This window comes from Notolepis coatsorum (assembly GCF_963971535.1).
Source record: "Notolepis coatsorum genome assembly, chromosome: 12".
Lineage (NCBI taxonomy): Eukaryota > Metazoa > Chordata > Actinopteri > Aulopiformes > Paralepididae > Notolepis > Notolepis coatsorum.
In genome coordinates, this window is record NC_140176.1 from 94,941,946 (window position 1) to 94,961,116 (window position 19,171).

The following is a 19,171-nucleotide window of genomic DNA, read 5'->3' on the forward strand; positions in this document are numbered from 1 at the left end:
ATGTTGATGTGAACACAGAGGAACTAGAGGCTGCTGACTCTCTCCACAGCAGACCTGTTGATGTTGATGTGAACACAGAGGAACTAGAGGCTGCTGCCTCTCTCCACAGCAGACCTGTTGATGTTGATGTGAACACAGAGGAACTAGAGGCTGCTGACTCTCTCCAGACCTGTTGATGTGAACACAGAGGAACTAGAGGCTGCTGACTCTCTCCACAGCAGACCTGTTGATGTTGATGTGAACACAGAGGAACTAGAGGCTGCTGACTCTCCACAGCAGACCTGTTGATGTTGATGTGAACACAGAGGAACTAGAGGCTGCTGCCTCTCTCCACAGCAGACCTGTTGATGTTGATGTGAACACAGAGGAACTAGAGGCTGCTGCCTCTCTCCACAGCAGACCTGTTGTTGTTGATGTGAACACAGAGGAACTAGAGGCTGCTGACTCTCTCCACAGCAGACCTGTTGATGTTGATGTGAACACAGAGGAACTAGAGGCCGCTGACTCTCTCCACAGCAGACCTGTTGATGTTGATGTGAACACAGAGGAACTAGAGGCTGCTGCCTCTCTCCACAGCAGACCTGTTGATGTTGATGTGAACACAGATGAACTAGAGGCTGCTGACTCTCTCCACAGCAGACCTGTTGATGTTGATGTGAACACAGATGAACTAGAGGCTGCTGCCTCTCTCCACAGCAGACCTGTTGATGTGAACACAGATGAACTAGAGGCTGCTGACTCTCCACAGCAGACCTGTTGATGTGAACACAGAGGAACTAGAGGCTGCTGACTCTCTCCACAGCAGACCTGTTCATGTTGATGTGAACACAGAGGAACTAGAGGCTGCTGCCTCTCTCCACCGCAGACCTGTTGATGTGAACACAGAGGAACTAGAGGCTGCTGACTCTCTCCACCGCAGACCTGTTGATGTGAACACAGAGGAACTAGAGGCTGCTGCCTCTCCACAGCAGACCTGTTGATGTGAACACAGAGGAACTAGAGGCTGCTGACTCTCTCCACAGCAGACCTGTTGATGTTGATGTGAACACAGAGGAATTAGAGGCTGCTGACTCTCCACAGCAGACCTGTTGATGTGAACACAGAGGAACTAGAGGCTGCTGACTCCACAGCAGACCTGTTGATGTGAACACAGAGGAACTAGAGGCTGCTGACTCTCCACAGCAGACCTGTTGATGTGAACACAGAGGAACTAGAGGCTGCTGCCTCTCTCCACAGCAGACCTGTTGATGTCGGTGGGGTCCAGCCGTCCTCCCCCTCTCCTGTAGTCCACGGCCAGCTCCTTGGTCTGGTCAGCGTTGAGGGAGAGGTTCTTCACCCTGCACCATTGTGTGGCAGGTTGTCGACGTGTTCCCTGTAGGCCAGAGTGTTAAATATAGCACAGTAGAATGGGGTGAAGAGGACAATGGAATGTGTGCACGGCTTATAATTTAGTGCAGGGGTATTTCTGGGATAATACAGTTAAGTTAGTATGCTGAATACAATAAATAGGTCTTTAATAGGATTTCAAAACAAACTGTTAGAGTAATATCAAATGAACCGAAGACCATAAGCAGAAATCCCTCAGGGGCAGCCGGTTACAACCGAGGCAGAATGGAGTATTCTCTGGTGTATTGTGGTTAAGAAACCCTTTTTAAGTAATCTGCTGTGGCGAGACGGTTCAAAGCCTTGCAGGGGACAGCTGGAGAGCTCAGGGGGTGGTCCTCACCCCCACACACCTGACTACTACACCTCCGTCAGCTCTGTGGAGGGCAGGGTGGAGGGCAGTAGATGTGGTCCTCGCCCCCACACACCTGACTACTGCACCTCCGTCAGCTCTGTGGAGGGTGGAGGGCAGTAGATGTGGTCCTCGCCCACACACACCTGACTACTGCACCTCCGTCAGCTCTGTGGAGGGTGGAGGGCAGTAGATGTGGTCCTCGCCCCCACACACCTGACTACTGCACCTCCGTCAGCTCTGTGGAGGGTGGAGGGCAGTAGATGTGGTCCTCGCCCCCACACACCTGACTACTGCACCTCCGTCAGCTCTGTGGAGGGTGGAGGGCAGTAGATGTGGTCCTCGCCCCCACACACACCTGACTACTGCACCTCCGTCAGCTCTGTGGAGGGTGGAGGGCAGTAGATGTGGTCCTCGCCCACACACACCTGACCACTGCACCTCCCTCAGCTCTGTGGAGGGTGGAGGGCAGTAGACGCGGGGACAGCGGGCACTCTTGATGACAGCCTCATTTTCAGCACCGCCTCTCAGCTGCTGCCCCGGCCGCCTTCTCCCCTTTCACGTGGCCATCATCCCCGAATGCCCCCCCCCCCCCCCCCTCCTGGGTGTCACATACAAACCACATCGTCTTCAAGGCAACGCCATGAGCACATCGGCCACCGAACAGGGGGAGAGGGAGGAGTCCGGGCGACCCCTGCTTTATCTTCCTCGGGCTCCCATTTAAGAGAGATTAGCTGAAATCGAATCCCTGGCTGCGCCATCGGTGATAATGACCCCTCTTGATTTAACGACTGCTGGAAAAGGGATATCTATATCCGTCTAGGAGAGCGAGAGACGAAAGACCAGGTGATTGTGGTTTGATGCGGTAGATGACCCACTGTAAAGCTGGCCGTTACATTGCCAGTATTTATACAACCATAACACCAAAACACACTAAAACAAATCAATTGATACTTCTTTAACTATAGTTATTTAGTTCCATACTTCCTATAACTATAGTTATTTAGTGCCATACTCCCTATAACTATAGTTATTTAGTTCCATACTTCCTATAACTATAGTTATATTATCATACTGGCCAATCGCGTCTCGCTCTTCGCCATAATGAGATAACTCTTATCTCCTAGCACCTACTGTGCTCATGAACAAACAATTTGCCATGCTGCCCGGTCTGCGCTACATTCAATGTGTTGGGATTGAAGGCAGTCCTTCTGGTCCTCAAACGGCTCGACCACCTTGTGGTGGGCAAGCGTGTTTTGGTCAGGACGGACAACACGACGTCAGCGTCGTATATTGTCGGACAGGGAGGAGTGCGCTCCCCCCGTCTGCACCGGGCGGCGGTCTGGCTATGGGCGTTCTCCATCTGCTCTGCCTGAGGGCTCTCCACATCCCCGGCGGGGTGAATGTGGGTGCAGGTGTGATGTCGCGGGGCGGTCCTCACCCTGGCGAGTGGGGACTACGTCCAGACATAGTCGGGCAGGTCTGCGACCGATTCCGTGGCCGTCCGGGATTCTGTACGCTTTCCCCCCCTTACACTTGATAGCTCAGCTGTTGGAACGGGTACGTCAAGTCAAGTAAATTTTATTTATATAGCACATTTCCAGGCAGCGGCAGCTGGCACCAAAGTGCTTTACAGGCAGGTTGATAAAAACAAAATAATGTGATGCAAGATATAAGATTAAAAACATAATAAAGCAATGAAAGTAATAAAAACTAAATAATATGATGCAAGATATAAGATTAAAAACATAGTAAAGCAAAAGTAATAAACAGGTAGGACATAGTAAAACAAAGAGGATAGAAGGGCCAGGGGTCTAGTGGTGATTAAGTGGGGGGGAAGGCCAAGGAGAACAGGTAGGTTTTTAAAAGTGATTTAAAAGCCTGCACGGTCTGGGCGGTCCGTACGCTGAGGGGGAGGCTGTTCCACAATCTAGGCGCTGCGGTGGAGAAAGCTCTGTCTCCCCTAGTCTTGAGCCTAGTTCTAGGCACCACCAGTAGCAGCTGGTCAGCTGATCTGAGGGATCGGTGGGGGGTGTGGCGGTGCAGGAGTTCGGACAGATAGGGAGGAGCCGTGCCATTTAGTGATTTAAAAACATTTAGGGCTAATTTAAAATCGATCCTAAAGCGGACAGGCAGCCAGTGGAGCGAGGCCAGGAGCGCGGGACTTGGTCCTGGTCGTGCCGGGCCAGGGCTCAGCTGTGTGGTCCTTGGCCCTGATTCAGCTCTGTGTGGCCCCGCCGTGGCCTGTTCTGTGGTCACCGCGGGCCCTCTCTCAGGCACGCGGAACTCTGTTCTGCCCTCCTGTTCTGGGGCAGCCTCTAGGCTTGGCTGCTGACAGTGTGAATCTGGTGGGGATGCGTCTTGACTATTCTGTGGTTAACGCTATCCGGTACGCGCGCGCTCCATCCTCTACCGCGGCTTACGCTGGGGAGTGGCGTATGGTCGAGTGTGGGGGAGGAACGTTGTTCAGCCACCCTCTCGTGGGATGTTCCTGCTTGGCGCTCTGCGTCTCAAGCCTGTGGAACGTTCTCTGTCTCCGAGTGGGACCTCCAACTGGTCCTGGGCCGGTTGTCGGAGGCCCCGTTTGAGCCTCTTGAGCAGGCGCCATTGGATCTGCTGTCTTGAAGACCGCATTCTTTTTGGCCGTCACCTCCGCTAAACGCGTGGGTGAGCTGTGTGCTCTCTCGGTGCGGCCTGAGTGCCTGTCTATTCGGGCCAATAGCGGTGCGACTCTGAGGCCTAATCCAGTCTTCGTGCCAAAGAATATCCTGAGCTCTTTTTGCTCTAGGGATATTGTGATTCAGGCGTTTCATTAGAGGCAAGCCTTCATCTGTCGTGTCCTGTCCGTGCTTTGGGGGTTTACCTCAGTCGGACGCAGGATCTCAGGGCTGCCGATCAACTGTTGTTTGTTACGGTGGCCCTCGCGCAGGTAAGGCACTGTCCAAGCAGCGCCTCTCACATTGGTTGTGCGAGGGCATTGCCCTTTGCTACACGTTGGCTGGACAGGTCCCCCCTGGGGGTGTCAGGGCTCTGCCACCTTGTTAGGGGGGGGCCTCGGTGGAGGACATCTGTGCTGCGGCCTCCTGGTCCTCCCCGGGTCCCTTCGTTACGTTTTACCTCATGGACATGACGGGGTTCTATCTCCCAGGCGGTTCTGAGGTCTGGGACCTCCCCTGCGTCCCGCCTGTCGGTGGGTTAGCGTGGGTGTGTGCCACGGGGTGATGTGTCACACGTGGTCCCGCCTGTACTGTGCGCTTTTAGGGGTTTCTGGTTCCCTTTTTTCGCACTTTGATGGAGTTGACTGCCTCCCCCCCTTCGCTAGGACGGGCGGGTGGACGGGACTCCCCTCCCCCCTGGTAGTAGGGCTTGCGGGCCCTCAGGGGGTACACTTGTCGGGCCACGCGTCTGCTCTGCCCCATATCTCATTATGGCAAAGAGCGAGACGCAATTGGCCAGTATGATAATATAACGAAAGGTTATCCTATAACCTAGTTATATGAATACTGGCTGAGCGTCTTGCTCTTAGCGCCCTGAGGTCCCTTGGTTGGGTTTCAATGTTGGAAAAAAAAAATCTGAGGAAGGTAGAGTGTGACCATGTCCGGCGTCTTATAGGAGGACGCTGGGGCGTGGCCTGGTCACGTGCATGGGTGCAAATTGTTTGTTCATGAGCACAGTAGGTGCTAGGAGATAAGAGTTATCTCATTATGGCGAAGAGCGAGACGCTCTGCCAGTATTCATATAACTAGGTTATAGGATAACCTTTCGTTCTTTAGTTACATACTTCCTATAACTATTGTTCTTTAGTTCCATACTTCCTATAACTATAGTTATTTAGTTACATACTTCCTATAACTATAGTTCTTTAGTTCCATACTTCCTATAACTATAGTTATTTAGTTCCATACTTCCTATAACTATAGTTCTTTAGTTCCATACTTCCTATAACTATAGTTATTTAGTTCCATACTCCCTATAACTATAGTTCGGGGCGACAGTAGCAGGAGGTAGAGCAGTCGTCTGGTAATCCGGAGGTTCCCGGTTCGATTCTCGCTCCACCCAGGCAGCATGTCGAAATGTCCACTTTTTCTCCCATTTTTCTATATTTTCTCCCATCCCAATTTCGTATCATCCAATTCAACCCTCCCCTGTCACGTACGCTGTTTCTTGCCTCCCACAAGCCGGCTGCAATGTGGACTAAGTCATACATAGCACAAGTCCCCTCCGGTACTTGAGGTAACAGCAGTCGCATCTTTTCACCTGCGCAGCTCGATCACTCAGTGGCGAGGAGTAACGCGTGGGAGGCTCACGCTGCCCCCGACACTTCCTGATTCTACTGCGCAGGCGTACCAACCGACCTGTAGGAGTCGCTGTCCACAACGCCCGATCCACACCCATCAGTTTCCCACCCCCTAATACGGCCAATGTGTATTAGTATGAACGACCAGCTAAACTGAAAGCAATGTGGAGCGCTGGGCTCGAACAGGCGAGCCCAGCGTCTCCGCATTTGTGGCGAGCGCCTTGCCCACTACGCCATGTACTCTGATGTAGTATTCTTATTATAAAAGCTGCTATATAAATCTGATGTATTATTCTGATTATAAAAGCTGCTATATAAATCTGATGTATTATTCTTATTATAAAAGCTGCTATATAAATCTGATGTATTATTCTGATTATAAAAGCTGCTATATAAATCTGATGTATTATTCTTATTATAAAAGCTGCTATATAAATCTGATGTATTATTCTTATTATAAAAGCTGCTATATAAATCTGATGTATTATTCTTATTATAAAAGCTGCTATATAAATCTGATGTATTATTCTGATTATAAAAGCTGCTATATAAATCTGATGTATTATTCTGATTATAAAAGCTGCTATATAAATCTGATGTATTATTCTGATTATAAAAGCTGCTATATAAATCTGATGTATTATTCTGATTATAAAAGCTGCTATATAAATCTGATGTATTATTCTTATTATAAAAGCTGCTATATAAATCTGATGTATTATTCTTATTATAAAAGCTGCTATATAAATGCACCATTACCATTTTTACCTCCATACTCTTAGAATCCAGACGAAATGACGCGGTGTCAGTGGTCAACGTTACCTAAAGTGTGTGATCTAAAGACGGAGCGCTTCATCAAAGCCCCTGCTGGTCTCACCGTTGTGGCCGTGTGTTTGCGTTGCAGGGACGGAATGGGTGGACCCCGAGGATCCCACCGTCATCGCGGAGAACGAGCTCCTGGGAGCCGCAGCTGCCATTGAGGCGGCCGCCAAGAAACTGGAGCAGCTGAGACCCAGAACCAAGCCGAAGGTGAGAGGCCTTTTTCCACCGGCCTCAGGCCTCCTCGTGGGTCACACGTCCCCCGGTAGCTTAGCCCGGGTATCGGAAGAATGTAGCCTCCCTTCCTGGCTTGTGTGTTCGGTGCCGGTCTGACATGGATGGTACCTCCGAGTCCAGTCGGACCCCAAGCCCCTCATCGTCCACTTAAAACGCCTATATATCCATTTTAGTTAAAACCCTCTGAGGTCGGAGCTCCCGTGAGAGGGAGAACAAACGGTTTGAAAAGATGTGAAAATGGCCACATTTCGGCCGGAGAGAATTTGTCATAAATGCCGAAAATGTTGCGCGATTCAGAATTAGGTAAAAAAAATTATTATATTCGCAATTTCGAGTGCTTTGAAATGTTCTCTATCTGTTTCCTTATTTGCTAAATGTAATACGACTTGTAAATGTGTTAATTATTGTTAACTTGTATAATGTCCCTTGCTCTCTAAAGAACTACAGTTGAGTCGTAGGGGAGGGGCTGAGTACTCTCCGGTCTCAGACGTGCAGACATAGCGGCTACCAAATCCATTTTGAGACAAGCGATCACGTACAGTAGGCTACTTTGTTGGCGGTGTGAAAATATGCAGAGGAGGCTTAATATGTTTAGAAAGAACAGCTTAAAACACCTTAGCTACCGTGTTGTTAACCCACAGTTGTGTAGATCGGAGTAGGCCTCTCGCCGTCTGTAAGCAGGCTAACCTCTGTCCTCGCTCCACAATGGTGGAACCAACTTCCCGCTACAGTCAGGACAGCCGAAAACCCCACACATTTTTTTTAAACACAGTACTTCAATCGATATCTGAAAAGAAAAAGATGAATAAAAGCATCAGCTAATAAAGGACTAAAGGTAAATGCTACTGGTGCCATTTTGCATGATGCTAAACTTCCTCCGGTCGTCACGCAGACTCTGCAGGAGAATATCATGCGTTTTACTGACCCAACATCATTTTCCTGTCCCTGTAAAAAAAGGAAGCGGATGAGAGTCTGAATTTCGAGGAGCAGATTCTAGAGGCGGCCAAGTCCATCGCTGCAGCCACCAGTGCGCTGGTCAAGGCGGCCTCCGCGGCCCAAAGGGAGCTGGTCGCCCAGGGGAAGGTGCGTATCACTCGTGCCCCGGCAACGGAAACCTGAACACCAGATTCAGCACATTAGGAAACACTGCCTTCAATATACTTTTTCCTGACAGACACACTGCCTTCAACATACTATTTCCTGACGGACACACTGCCTTCAACATACTATTTCCTGACGGACACACTGCCTTCAACATACTATTTCCTGACGGACACACTGCCTTCAACATACTATTTCCTGACGGACACACTGCCTTCAACATACTATTTCCTGACGGACACACTGCCTTCAACATACTATTTCCTGACGGACACACTGCCTTCAACATACTATTTCCTGACGGACACACTGCCTTCAACATACTATTTCCTGACGGACCCCCCTTCTCTTCTGCCCCACAGGTCGGTGCGATCCCAGCCAACGCCGTGGACGATGGACAATGGTCTCAAGGGCTCATTTCAGCCGTAAGTGTCTCCACTCATGAATACTCATGAATGTAATAACCTTTTCTGAAAATATTCTGATGTTTATAAAGATGTCTACAATGTTTTACTGTTTTTAGACGATCATTGTTAATTAAGTGAATTGTGATTGTCATATCGTATCTCATGTATTGTTATGTTTTGTGTTTTGTGTTGTCTTTCTGTGTGGACCCCAGGAAGACTAGCTCGCCACTTAGGCGGCAGCTAATGGGGATCCTTTTAAACAATAAACTCCCAGATAAAGCCTCGTTATCGTCACCGTCAAAAGTATCGATGCCCGTCCTCACCGCCGACTGTCCCCATCGTCTCTCTCTCTCGCTCTCTCACAGGCCCGGATGGTCGCCGCGGCAACCAACAACCTGTGCGAGGCGGCCAACTCCGCGGTGCAGGGCCACGCCTGCGAGGAGAAGCTGATCGCCTCGGCCAAGCAGGTGGCGGCCTCCACCGCTCAGCTGCTGGTGGCCTGCAAGGTCAAGGCCGACCAGGACTCTCAGACCATGAAGAGGCTACAGGTCAGTGCTGCGTCACTCCCCCCCACAGGCACAGATGATGCAATAAAGTGGTGGAGTAAAGTAAAATGAAATATCAGCTAAGTTAAGCACAATAGAATAATATATTTATGAAATAAAATATAGGCCAGGGCTGTACGACTGTATAAGAGGTTGAATAAAATTATGTGGGATATAAACTTAAATATAGCTCAATAGATGGATATAGTAAAATTTTAAGTAAAAATAAAGTAGGAATAGGCCTATTTTATTTATATTTTTTTAATGATCTTTTTCCCCCTTCTTTTTCCGTTTTTCTCCCCTCCCAATGTTAGTCGTTATGCCAATTCCCAATCCCCTTCCTGGTCGTTGCGCACTCTACCCCCTACCGTCGGTCTGGGAGGGCGGAGACTATCGCATGCTTCCTCCGACACATGTGTAGCCAGCCCACCACTTCTTTTCACCTGGCAGCGCGGACTCTCACTGAGAGAGTGTAACGTGTGGAAGGTCACACTACCTCTCTTAGATCCTTCCCTCGCTGTGCAGGCGCCCCGACCGAACTGTAGGAGTCGCTGTCCACAACGACCCAGACCCACCCACCGGCTTCCCTCCCGCTGACTCTGCCAATTGAGCCAGTATGACGGCCGGCCAAGCCGGAAGAAACGCTGACAGCTGGATTCGATACCAGTGTCTCTTGCGTTGGTGACGAGCACCTTGTCCGCTGCGCCACCCAGCCTCCCAGGAATAGGCCTATTTAACAATGTGTTCGGATTAGTGGTGGGACTCGATTAAAAATATGTCATCGAATTAATTCGAGACTTTATAGTTCATTAATTGAAATCAATCGCATTTTAAACACATATCAATATTTGATGCGAAAAGTACAAAATTTCAATTCAAATGGATACGAGTGAATCAATGAATATACATAAGTTTAAGCAGCAAAATCTTGTTTATTAGCTACTACACAGACCAACAGTCGGATCAATGCAATTTTTAACAAAGTGCAGCAATTTTAGGAATAATATATTATTATTATATATTATTAGCGCAAAGGACCTTTTCTCTTTTGAAAGGTAACATTCCGAAGTTTCTTACACAATAAATCACTGAGTGCTAATGAAATAGAGTAACAGAGGTTTGAGCACACTGAAGTAAAAGTTGTGTGTACTCGCATTTCTGTTTACTGGTTGCCAGATGCCTGTTTTTAAGTTCCAGCTGAGAGGTAGGAGCTGGAAAACATAATGGTTCCATAGCCTGAAGTCTTATAGTCATACAGGTCCAAAGTTTATAAGAATCCCACGGGAAATGAGTATTTCACAAAGGTTTTTGTAATGTGTGTACCGCAATAATTCAGAGTGATTATCCAAAATGGCCGTCCACTGCCTTTATTTCGCCTCTCGAGTCAAAGCAAAGGGCTTCCTTGTCCGAACGGCTTGTTAAATGACGCTCGCCGGATGTTTCGTCTTCTAACTCAAGACCCGAAGCACACAATAGGTTGAGTGGGGGTGACAAGTGAAAGGCGGCAAATTAAACTTTACAACAATGTATTGGTTGATTGGAGAAAAACGCAGCCCGGAGCCGACAGACGAGAGCAAAGTGCCACAACGTGCGATAAAATGCGTAATCTTATCTGTAGTTAATTAATAGAAATTAACGCGATAAAGTCCCGGCCCTAGTTCGGATACAACGTTAAGAGAAATACTGTCATCTGGTCTAGAGCCATCTGTCACACCACAGAGACACAGCTCTTTGTCCCCTGGTCCATCTCTCATACCACAGAGACACAGCTCTTTGTCCCCTGGTCCATCTCTCATACCACAGAGACACAGCTCTTTGTCCCCTGGTCCATCTCTCTTACCACAGAGACACAGCTCTTTGTCCCCTGGTCCATCTCTCATACCACAGAGACACAGCTCTTTGTCCCCTGGTCCATCTCTCTTACCACAGAGACACAGCTCTTTGTCCCCTGGTCCATCTCTCATACCACAGAGACACAGCTCTTTTTCCCCTGGTCCATCTCTCAACCACAGAGACACAGCTCTTTGTCCCCTGGTCCATCTCTCATACCACAGAGACACAGCTCTTTGTCCCCTGGTCCATCTCTCATACCACAGAGACACAGCTCTTTGTCCTCTGGTCTAGAGACATCTCTCATCCCTACCACAGAGACACAGCTCTTTGTCCTCTGCTCTAGAGACATCTCTCATCCCTACCACAGAGACATAGCTCTTTGTCCCCTGGTCTAGAGACATCTCTCATCCCTACCACAGAGACACAGCTCTTTGTCCTCTGGTCTAGAGACATCTCTCATCCCTACCACAGAGACACAGCTCTTTGTCCTCTGGTCTAGAGACATCTCTCATCCTTACCACAGAGACACAGCTCTTTGTCCTCTGGTCTAGAGACATCTCTCATCCCTACCACAGAGACACAGCTCTTTGTCCTCTGGTCTAGAGACATCTCTCATCCCTACCACAGAGACACAGCTCTTTGTCCTCTGGTCTAGAGACATCTCTCATCCTTACCACAGAGACACAGCTCTTTGTCCTCTGGTCTAGAGACATCTCTCATCCTTACCACAGAGACACAGCTCTTTGTCCTCTGGTCTAGAGACATCTCTCATCCCTACCACAGAGACACAGCTCTTTGTCCTCTGGTCTAGAGACATATCTCATCCCTACCACAGAGACACAGCTCTTTGTCCTCTGGTCTAGAGACATCTCTCATCCTTACCACAGAGACACAGCTCTTTGTCCTCTGGTCTAGAGACATCTCTCATCCTTACCACAGAGACACAGCTCTTTGTCCTCTGGTCTAGAGACATCTCTCATCCTTACCACAGAGACACAGCTCTTTGTCCTCTGGTCTAGAGACATCTCTCATCCCTACCACAGAGACACAGCTCTTTGTCTCCTGCTTCCTCAACAATAAAGAGCAGTGGACGTATGGCTGTAGGGCCTCTAAGCCTGGGGCCATAAATACACGGGGGTCTCATTTTCTAGGGTTACATGTGGCTCCCTGTATGTGTACAGCTGTCCGATCGGGATTAGGCCCCGGTCTATATTTAGCTCAGGATGGAACAGGCCTTTATCTGTGGCTGGCTGCACTTTTTATTTATTATAAATGACAAAGCACTTTGGAGGCGGGTCACCAAGTTCAAGTTTGTTTCTATTTGTCACGTATAAGGTAATGCTTGGTTCTGTACGAGCCCCGGAGAATGTGCTTCATACAGTAAGAAATGTGTAAAAGAGGAATAACACTACAAGCTAAAGTACAACCTAAGTACAATCTAAGTCTAAGTGCAGTGGGTAAAATGCAGACAATGAGGTACAAAAACTTTAAGGCAAATGCAAATGAGGTATGAATGTAGTGCAAATCTCTTTATAAATGGATAAATATAATGTGGTGTTAAAGTGAGTGTTAAGGTGAATGTTTGTTTGAACTGAGTTGTTTAAAGTTCACCGGTTGAGAACTTGTTTAGAGGATACAGCTTTGACGGTAGACAGAGGTGTTTTTTTAAGATGTGAGAGGCTCTAATTCTGACAGTATTTGGATTGAAACTCTCGCTGCTTTTTATGGGTGATGTTTTAATGTTCCAACATTTTCTTAGTATTGGTTGGAGCAAAGTATGCATTCTAACAGAATGAACTGTTCTAACTTCAAAGTTTTCTATATATATATTTTTTTTTAATCCATTTTTTCTCCGCCTGATTTTCATTATTATTTTTTTTTCCCATCCCAATTTAGTCGTTGTGCCAATTCCCCCCCTCCCCTACCTGGTTGTTGTGTGCATGTTCTCCTACTGGTCGGTACAAGGGAACCCTGAAGTCCACCACATGCTTCCTCCGACACATGTGGAGACAGCCATGGGGCATAATATCTATAAAAAATAACTGTTTCGCCAAGCTTCAAGTTTCAAGTTCAAGTTTCAAGTTTCTTTAATAGTTGTCATACAGAAGTACAGAATACTTTTGTACAAAATGCTTCTTACTGTTGCGCTCCAGAGACTGTGCATGACAAGATAAGTATGAAATAAAGACATAGTAAAAATTAGAAGTAAAAAAAGAGGTCACAGTGTTCAGTTTAGACATATGTACAATGTTCGTAGACGTAGTTACCATACAATATACAATACTGTGCAGTGTACTAATATACAATACTATATAGTGCAAGGCATAAATGGACGAGGTGCAGTTTAGGTACAATTCACAGTAGGTGTACGAGTTGTAGTGCAAATCCTTTATCAATAAATATAAAGTGTAAGTGTGTATTTACACGTGTATCTAAAGCGAAGTAATCCTGTGACCACGTACCATCGGTGCTGCATTTAAAAGCAATCAAAGAGAGCAGAGATAATGGAATTATACGTTTCATGAGCAGAACCGTATAGCCGTATTTAACGTCGACACCCTGATGGAAGGCGAGGGAGGCTTGTTGACGAACGATATTTAAAAGACGTCATGGAAACAGAAGTCGTCGCCCCGCTGGAAGTCTTGTTACAGGAGACGAGCTTCACGGGGCTCCGCCCACTACAGCAGACCTGTAGTGTTTCCAGAGTGTAACGAATGTAGTTTAGTCCTCGTAGATCAAAACTACAAGTACCACCACCCTCGTCTCAGGAAATAGTATGTTGAAGGCAGTGTGTCTGTCAGGAAATAGTATGTTGAAGGCAGTGTGTCTGTCAGGAAATAGTATGTTGAAGGCAGTGTGTCTGTCAGGAATTAGTATGTTGAAGTCTGTCAGGAAATAGTATGTTGAAGTCTGTCAGGAAATAGTATGTTGAAGTCTGTCAGGAAATAGTATGTTGAAGTCTGTCAGGAAATAGTATGTTGAAGGCAGTGTGTCAGGAAATAGTATGTTGAAGGTCTCTCAGACCTTCTCATATTCTTGGGATTCAATCAGCAGCGTCTTATCCCCTCTTCTCTGGGCTCGCAGCTGCCGCTTGAGGAGATGCCTGTGTACCGTACTTGTGTATACAGTATCTCTTGAAACAACAGACATTGCTTTGGAGATCTTGTTTCCATCACTGGAAACGTTGGCAAGCGAACTTTGATTACTGTCAAAGAGGGGATGAAACTGCAGACCTTCCAGTCGGTCCGTGTTGCCAGGCAGTGTGATTACTCCATGTGCCTGGTGATTAAGGCCACAGGTGAAATGCAAAAAAAACATGCGGTGCCATACATTCTCAAAAACATTAGAAGGCTTAGAGTCGCGGGAAAACGGAGAAGGCACAAAAATGTCTGGCGGAGACGCGATAACACAACGCGTTTGGCCTGGAAGGAGGAGTCTGGCCCTACAACCTAGAAATAAGGAGAGGAGCGGGAGGGGCCGCTGGTATGGCTGAACGGCTCAGGAGACAGGGATTGATATCAGCCAATTAAGGGGGAGGGATGATTAGGTGGCCTTAATGTCAGAGGCCTGATTGGGAATTTGGCCAGGAACGTCGGGGGGAACCCCCTACTCTTTGCGATGGGCGTCCTGGGTTCTTGAACGACCGAATTCAGTCAGGACCTCGGTTTAGCATCTCATCCGAAGGATGGATATACCTACACTAGGCATAGACAACACACTAGGCATAGACAACACACTAGGTATAGAAAACACTAGGTATAGGAAAACACTCACACAGTGCATCACAAAGAAATCTCAAACCCTGCCCTCTTTTCTTGATCTTCCAATCACAACTGTTGCGTTCCTCTGACAAAGTACGGTCAATTAGCAGCCCTGGGTTGGGCTCTTCCACGCTGCCGTTTCCTACTGATTAAAGGTCCCTTAGGTTCCAGTTCTCTCAGGGCCGTCCATGTGTCGCGTAGAGGCTCTGTCTGCCGGGCGCCTGGCCTGGAGACGGGCACTGAAGCGATGGCAGCAGGTGGTTATGAGAGAGGGCAACGGGGTTAAATGGAGTCATTAAGCCATTATTCTGAGCCACACATACTCCATAAATGAGGGCCGAGCTATGTTCACACGGACTCTAGAGTAGTTCAAGTTCAAGTTTCAAGTTTAGTTTTATTTGTCACATATAAGGTACATTACAGTGAAATGATTGGTTCTGTATAAACCTCCTGAGAGTGTGCTTCATACAGTAAAAAGAATAAAGACCAAACACTATACAAAATATACAAAACTAAAGTGCAAAATCCAAAAATGAGGTAGAGATGTAGTGCAAATCTTTTAGTGATAAATAGATTAAATATGGTGTAGTCGTGTTTAAAGTGAATGTTAAAGGTGAGTGTGTGCAATGAATGTAGAATGGATGGGTTAGTGTTTTGCATAGCGTATTATTATTAAGTGTTATGAAATGGAATAATGATTGTGTAAACAAAATGCTATCCTTCTGTTGGACTAAAAATTACCTGATGTTTCGCTGCTAACAGTTGCATAACAGCATGCTTGCTAGTAACATAATGATTACTCTCTCTCTCGACAAAGAAAACAAATCGTTGATTCCCTTGGCACTGTATATGTACCTAGCGAGAAGCGGCGTTGGAAGAGCTGAAGCGGCAGGATTCCACTGAGCTTCACCCCCTAGCGATGACCGGTGCGCGACTGCATTAGCACTGGCTTTGCCGCGTCGTATCGACTGCCGGGCGGCCCCTCAGCTGTTGCGGCTTTTCAGGAGCTGGATAGCATTGTGTTTTATGGCAGCAGGGCCGGACCGACGGTGGCATTCCGACCATAGAGATAAATTGGCGAGGGGGGGGGGGGGGGGGGTTCGATCGGAGCAGGCGTCACTCTGCCCCTTCGCCGGTGCCGGTGCCTCCTTTCTGCTCAGCCGGGCCTCAAAAGGAGAACTAAAAGCCCACTCCTTGTTTGAAGGGGGCTGCCAGACTGCTCTCAGGGATGAATGTTTTGCCTCAAGTGAAGTAGGGAGAGAGCGGCTCCTCATTGCCTTTTAAAGCAATCCTTCGCCCGAGCTCTGAGGGGAAAAAAGGAGTGTTATGGCTCTCTCTCGGAGCGCTGGCGGGGGCCCACATTCCCCTTCCAGAAGTCCTGTTTACGAACAGTAGGAGTTGGACGAGTGATGTTCTCAACTCGGCACGAGTCACTGGCCAATGCTTTACAACTCCCAAGTCCAAGCCAACGGTCCAAAGAATCTACTATGTGGACACGGGAGTGGCTTTTTATCACGTCACCTCGCCGCCGGGACCCTATAATCTCACGGCTTTTAAGTCCATACAAGCACTTCTTTAAGTATTATAATCTAGAGGTTTTGGCCTTCTGCTTTCTGTCATTTTAACACTCTGATCCATTCTGCCGTTCCAACAGGCCGCAGGCAACGCGGTAAAGAGAGCCGCGGACAACCTGGTGAAGGCGGCGCAGAAGGCGGCCTTTGAGCGCCAAGACGACCAGGCCGTGGTGGTGAAGAGCAAGATGGTGGGAGGTATCGCTCAGGTGAGTACCGGCAAACTGGTTCTAACTGGTTCTAACCGGTTCTAATTGGTCGTGGAAACTTTTTTTTCTTTTTTTTATACATCATATGGCCATTTTTTCACAGCAAGACCAACTGTAATGGAAACCACACTGTTTATCCCTATAAAAACGTATCTCAGTTGAAGCAACTTAAACAAACCAAAAATTGGGGGAGTTGTGGGGTGGGGGTGGGGGGGGGGGTTCTAACTGGTTCTAACCGGTTCTAATTGGTCGTGGACATTTTTTCTTTTTTTATACATCATATGGCCACTTTTTCAGAGCAAGACCAACTGTAATGGAAACCACACTGTTTATCCCTATAAAAACATATCTCAGTTGAAGCAACTTAAACAAACCAAGAATTGTGGGGGAGGGGGGGGGGGTCACACATAGTGCTCCCACATAGTCATGGAAAACCATGCATGGAAAAGGTCATGGAGTTTAACATAAGGGCCAGGAGGGGAACCCTGCATACTCGCCATCACATTAGCCTACCGTCTGAGGCACTTTTTTTTTTTTTTTAACATTGGTCATCAAGAGGTTCTGTTGGACTCTTGTTAACCCGCTCCATTGCTTCCCGCCTCGCAGATCATCGCCGCCCAGGAGGAGATGCTGAGGAAAGAGAGAGAGCTGGACGAAGCCAGGAAGAGGCTGGCGACCATCAGGCAGCAGCAGTACAAGTTCCTACCCTCCGAGCTGCAGCAAGACGGACAGGATTAGTGAGCAGGACAGTCAGACAGACACACACACACACACACACACAGACAAGACACACACGCACAGACACACACACACACACGCACACACACAGACAGACACACAGACACACAGTCAAACACGTGTCTAGATATATAGCGGTGACAAATCAAGGCCCTTGGCCTCACACAAGCTACTTTTTGAGAGAGGGAAGAAGAATACGGTGAGGTATTATTATGCAGAGTACAGGAGTAATGTCGGGCAAATTAATAAAAAAATAAGACATTATAGGGGTAAAAGGTGAAAAAATATGTTATCAGGATGTTTATTTTCAATGTATTTTCTTTCTTTTTTTGTTATCAAGAGCATTAACGGTGGCCGCCGATTTTCTTTTTTGGATCATGCGACAACAATAGCGAAACAGTATGCGAGGCGTTTGCGGAAACTGTGCTTTTTGATGAGCTATGTTTTTAATAATAGTATGTAGGTCGTTTATAGGGCTAGATGTTTGTATCTAGATTGCATGTCTTCACAGAGTACACACTTTGTTACTTCGTAAAAAATTCACACACTCCTGCCAATAAATGTTTGCCTTTACCGCGAGAACAATATTTTTGTATTGAGCACGATAACTGTCTGAGGTGTTTTTTGGGCTAACAGAGGGCTAAGTGTCATATAGGTCGTATACTGACCAATGGTTTTGGCCGTAGAATATCTCTACAAGATGGCCGTAGAATATCTCTACAAGATGGCCGTAGAATATCTCTACAAGATGGCCGTAGAATATCTCTACAAGATGGCCGTAGAATATCTCTACAAGATGGCCGTAGAATATCTCTACAAGATGGCCGTCTTGCAGCACAGAGCCTTGCGAGGGTTTTTCACCCTCAATGACTGTAGGGTGTCGGACAGATTCCAAAGATGATACTGTTTTACTAGAATGTGTTTGTCAGGAAGACCGTTTTCTTTTTTTTTTATCTGAACCAAGGACATTGAACTGCATTTTGTTGCAATTTGGACCAGAGGTGCAATGATTTACTTTGCGATGAAACAATTCATAGAGTGAAAAACATATCGACATATCAATAAAATAAAAAATAATTAAAAAAAAATAAAAGACAAATAAAGCTATGAAATGTGTTCAAATTTATATGTTAATAAAATAATATCTGTGTTTGTCTGTGTCAACTTTTGGACGTCAACAGTAACTTTGGGCTAGATGTTTTTTTTGTTTTGGAGATCACAAAGCCATATATATACATGACATTCTTCAGGATATTGTATTTTGAATTATAAACGACTTTCTTTGGGTGCTGTAGAGATGGTTACGTTCATTCTGATGTAGACTGTGGATATGCATCTAACCAACTGTAACCAATAGTTGTTGCTTTTGTTTTTTGTTTTTTAGAAATTAATTTAGATTTATATCATAGGGTAATTCCTATTCAGAGTACAATGCTGTTAGGTTAATGATATGGACACGTATGGTTTTGTTATTTACATATTTGTTATTTGTCATTACTTGCCCATATTTGAGTTTATTTCTAACAGCCAGAGGCCTCAATGTAAACCTTCTGTTTGTTCAACATATCAATGCATCATAAGTGCCTGCTTAATGTATTTTACAACAAATGTATTTAACTGTTAACCTTTTCTCCTTTCAAGTGCACTTAATCATTAGTTTAACTTAACAAGACTTCATATAAATCCACTCTTTTACAAACAAGTGTTTTTTCTTTTTTTTCTTTTGCATATTGGCACAGCTAGAACTGTATGCATAGTCTACACATGTCTGAGTTTGTGTAACCTTTACAAAGATTCAAGATAATATCGTTTTTTTTTTTTTTTTGACTTTGATATGATATAAATGTATTGCTATGTGGGACCGCCTCCTCGTTGACGCTGTAAAAGAAGATTTATGGTCAATAAAGATGGTTTTCCC

The 19,171-nt window shown here is 46.6% G+C and overlaps 1 protein-coding gene across 1 annotated transcript in view; it reads left to right on the forward strand.

The window, feature by feature from the left end:
- tln1 (talin 1) overlaps nt 1–19,171 on the forward strand; it is a 207,178-nt gene extending 188,007 nt beyond the window's left edge. The window contains exons 31-36 of the mRNA XM_084325947.1: nt 6,937–7,061; nt 8,046–8,171; nt 8,552–8,614; nt 8,962–9,144; nt 16,390–16,515; nt 17,122–19,171. Coding sequence (XP_084182073.1) covers nt 6,937–7,061; nt 8,046–8,171; nt 8,552–8,614; nt 8,962–9,144; nt 16,390–16,515; nt 17,122–17,253 — 755 coding nt within the window. The 3' untranslated portion in view covers nt 17,254–19,171. The remainder of the gene's footprint in view (nt 1–6,936; nt 7,062–8,045; nt 8,172–8,551; nt 8,615–8,961; nt 9,145–16,389; nt 16,516–17,121) is intronic.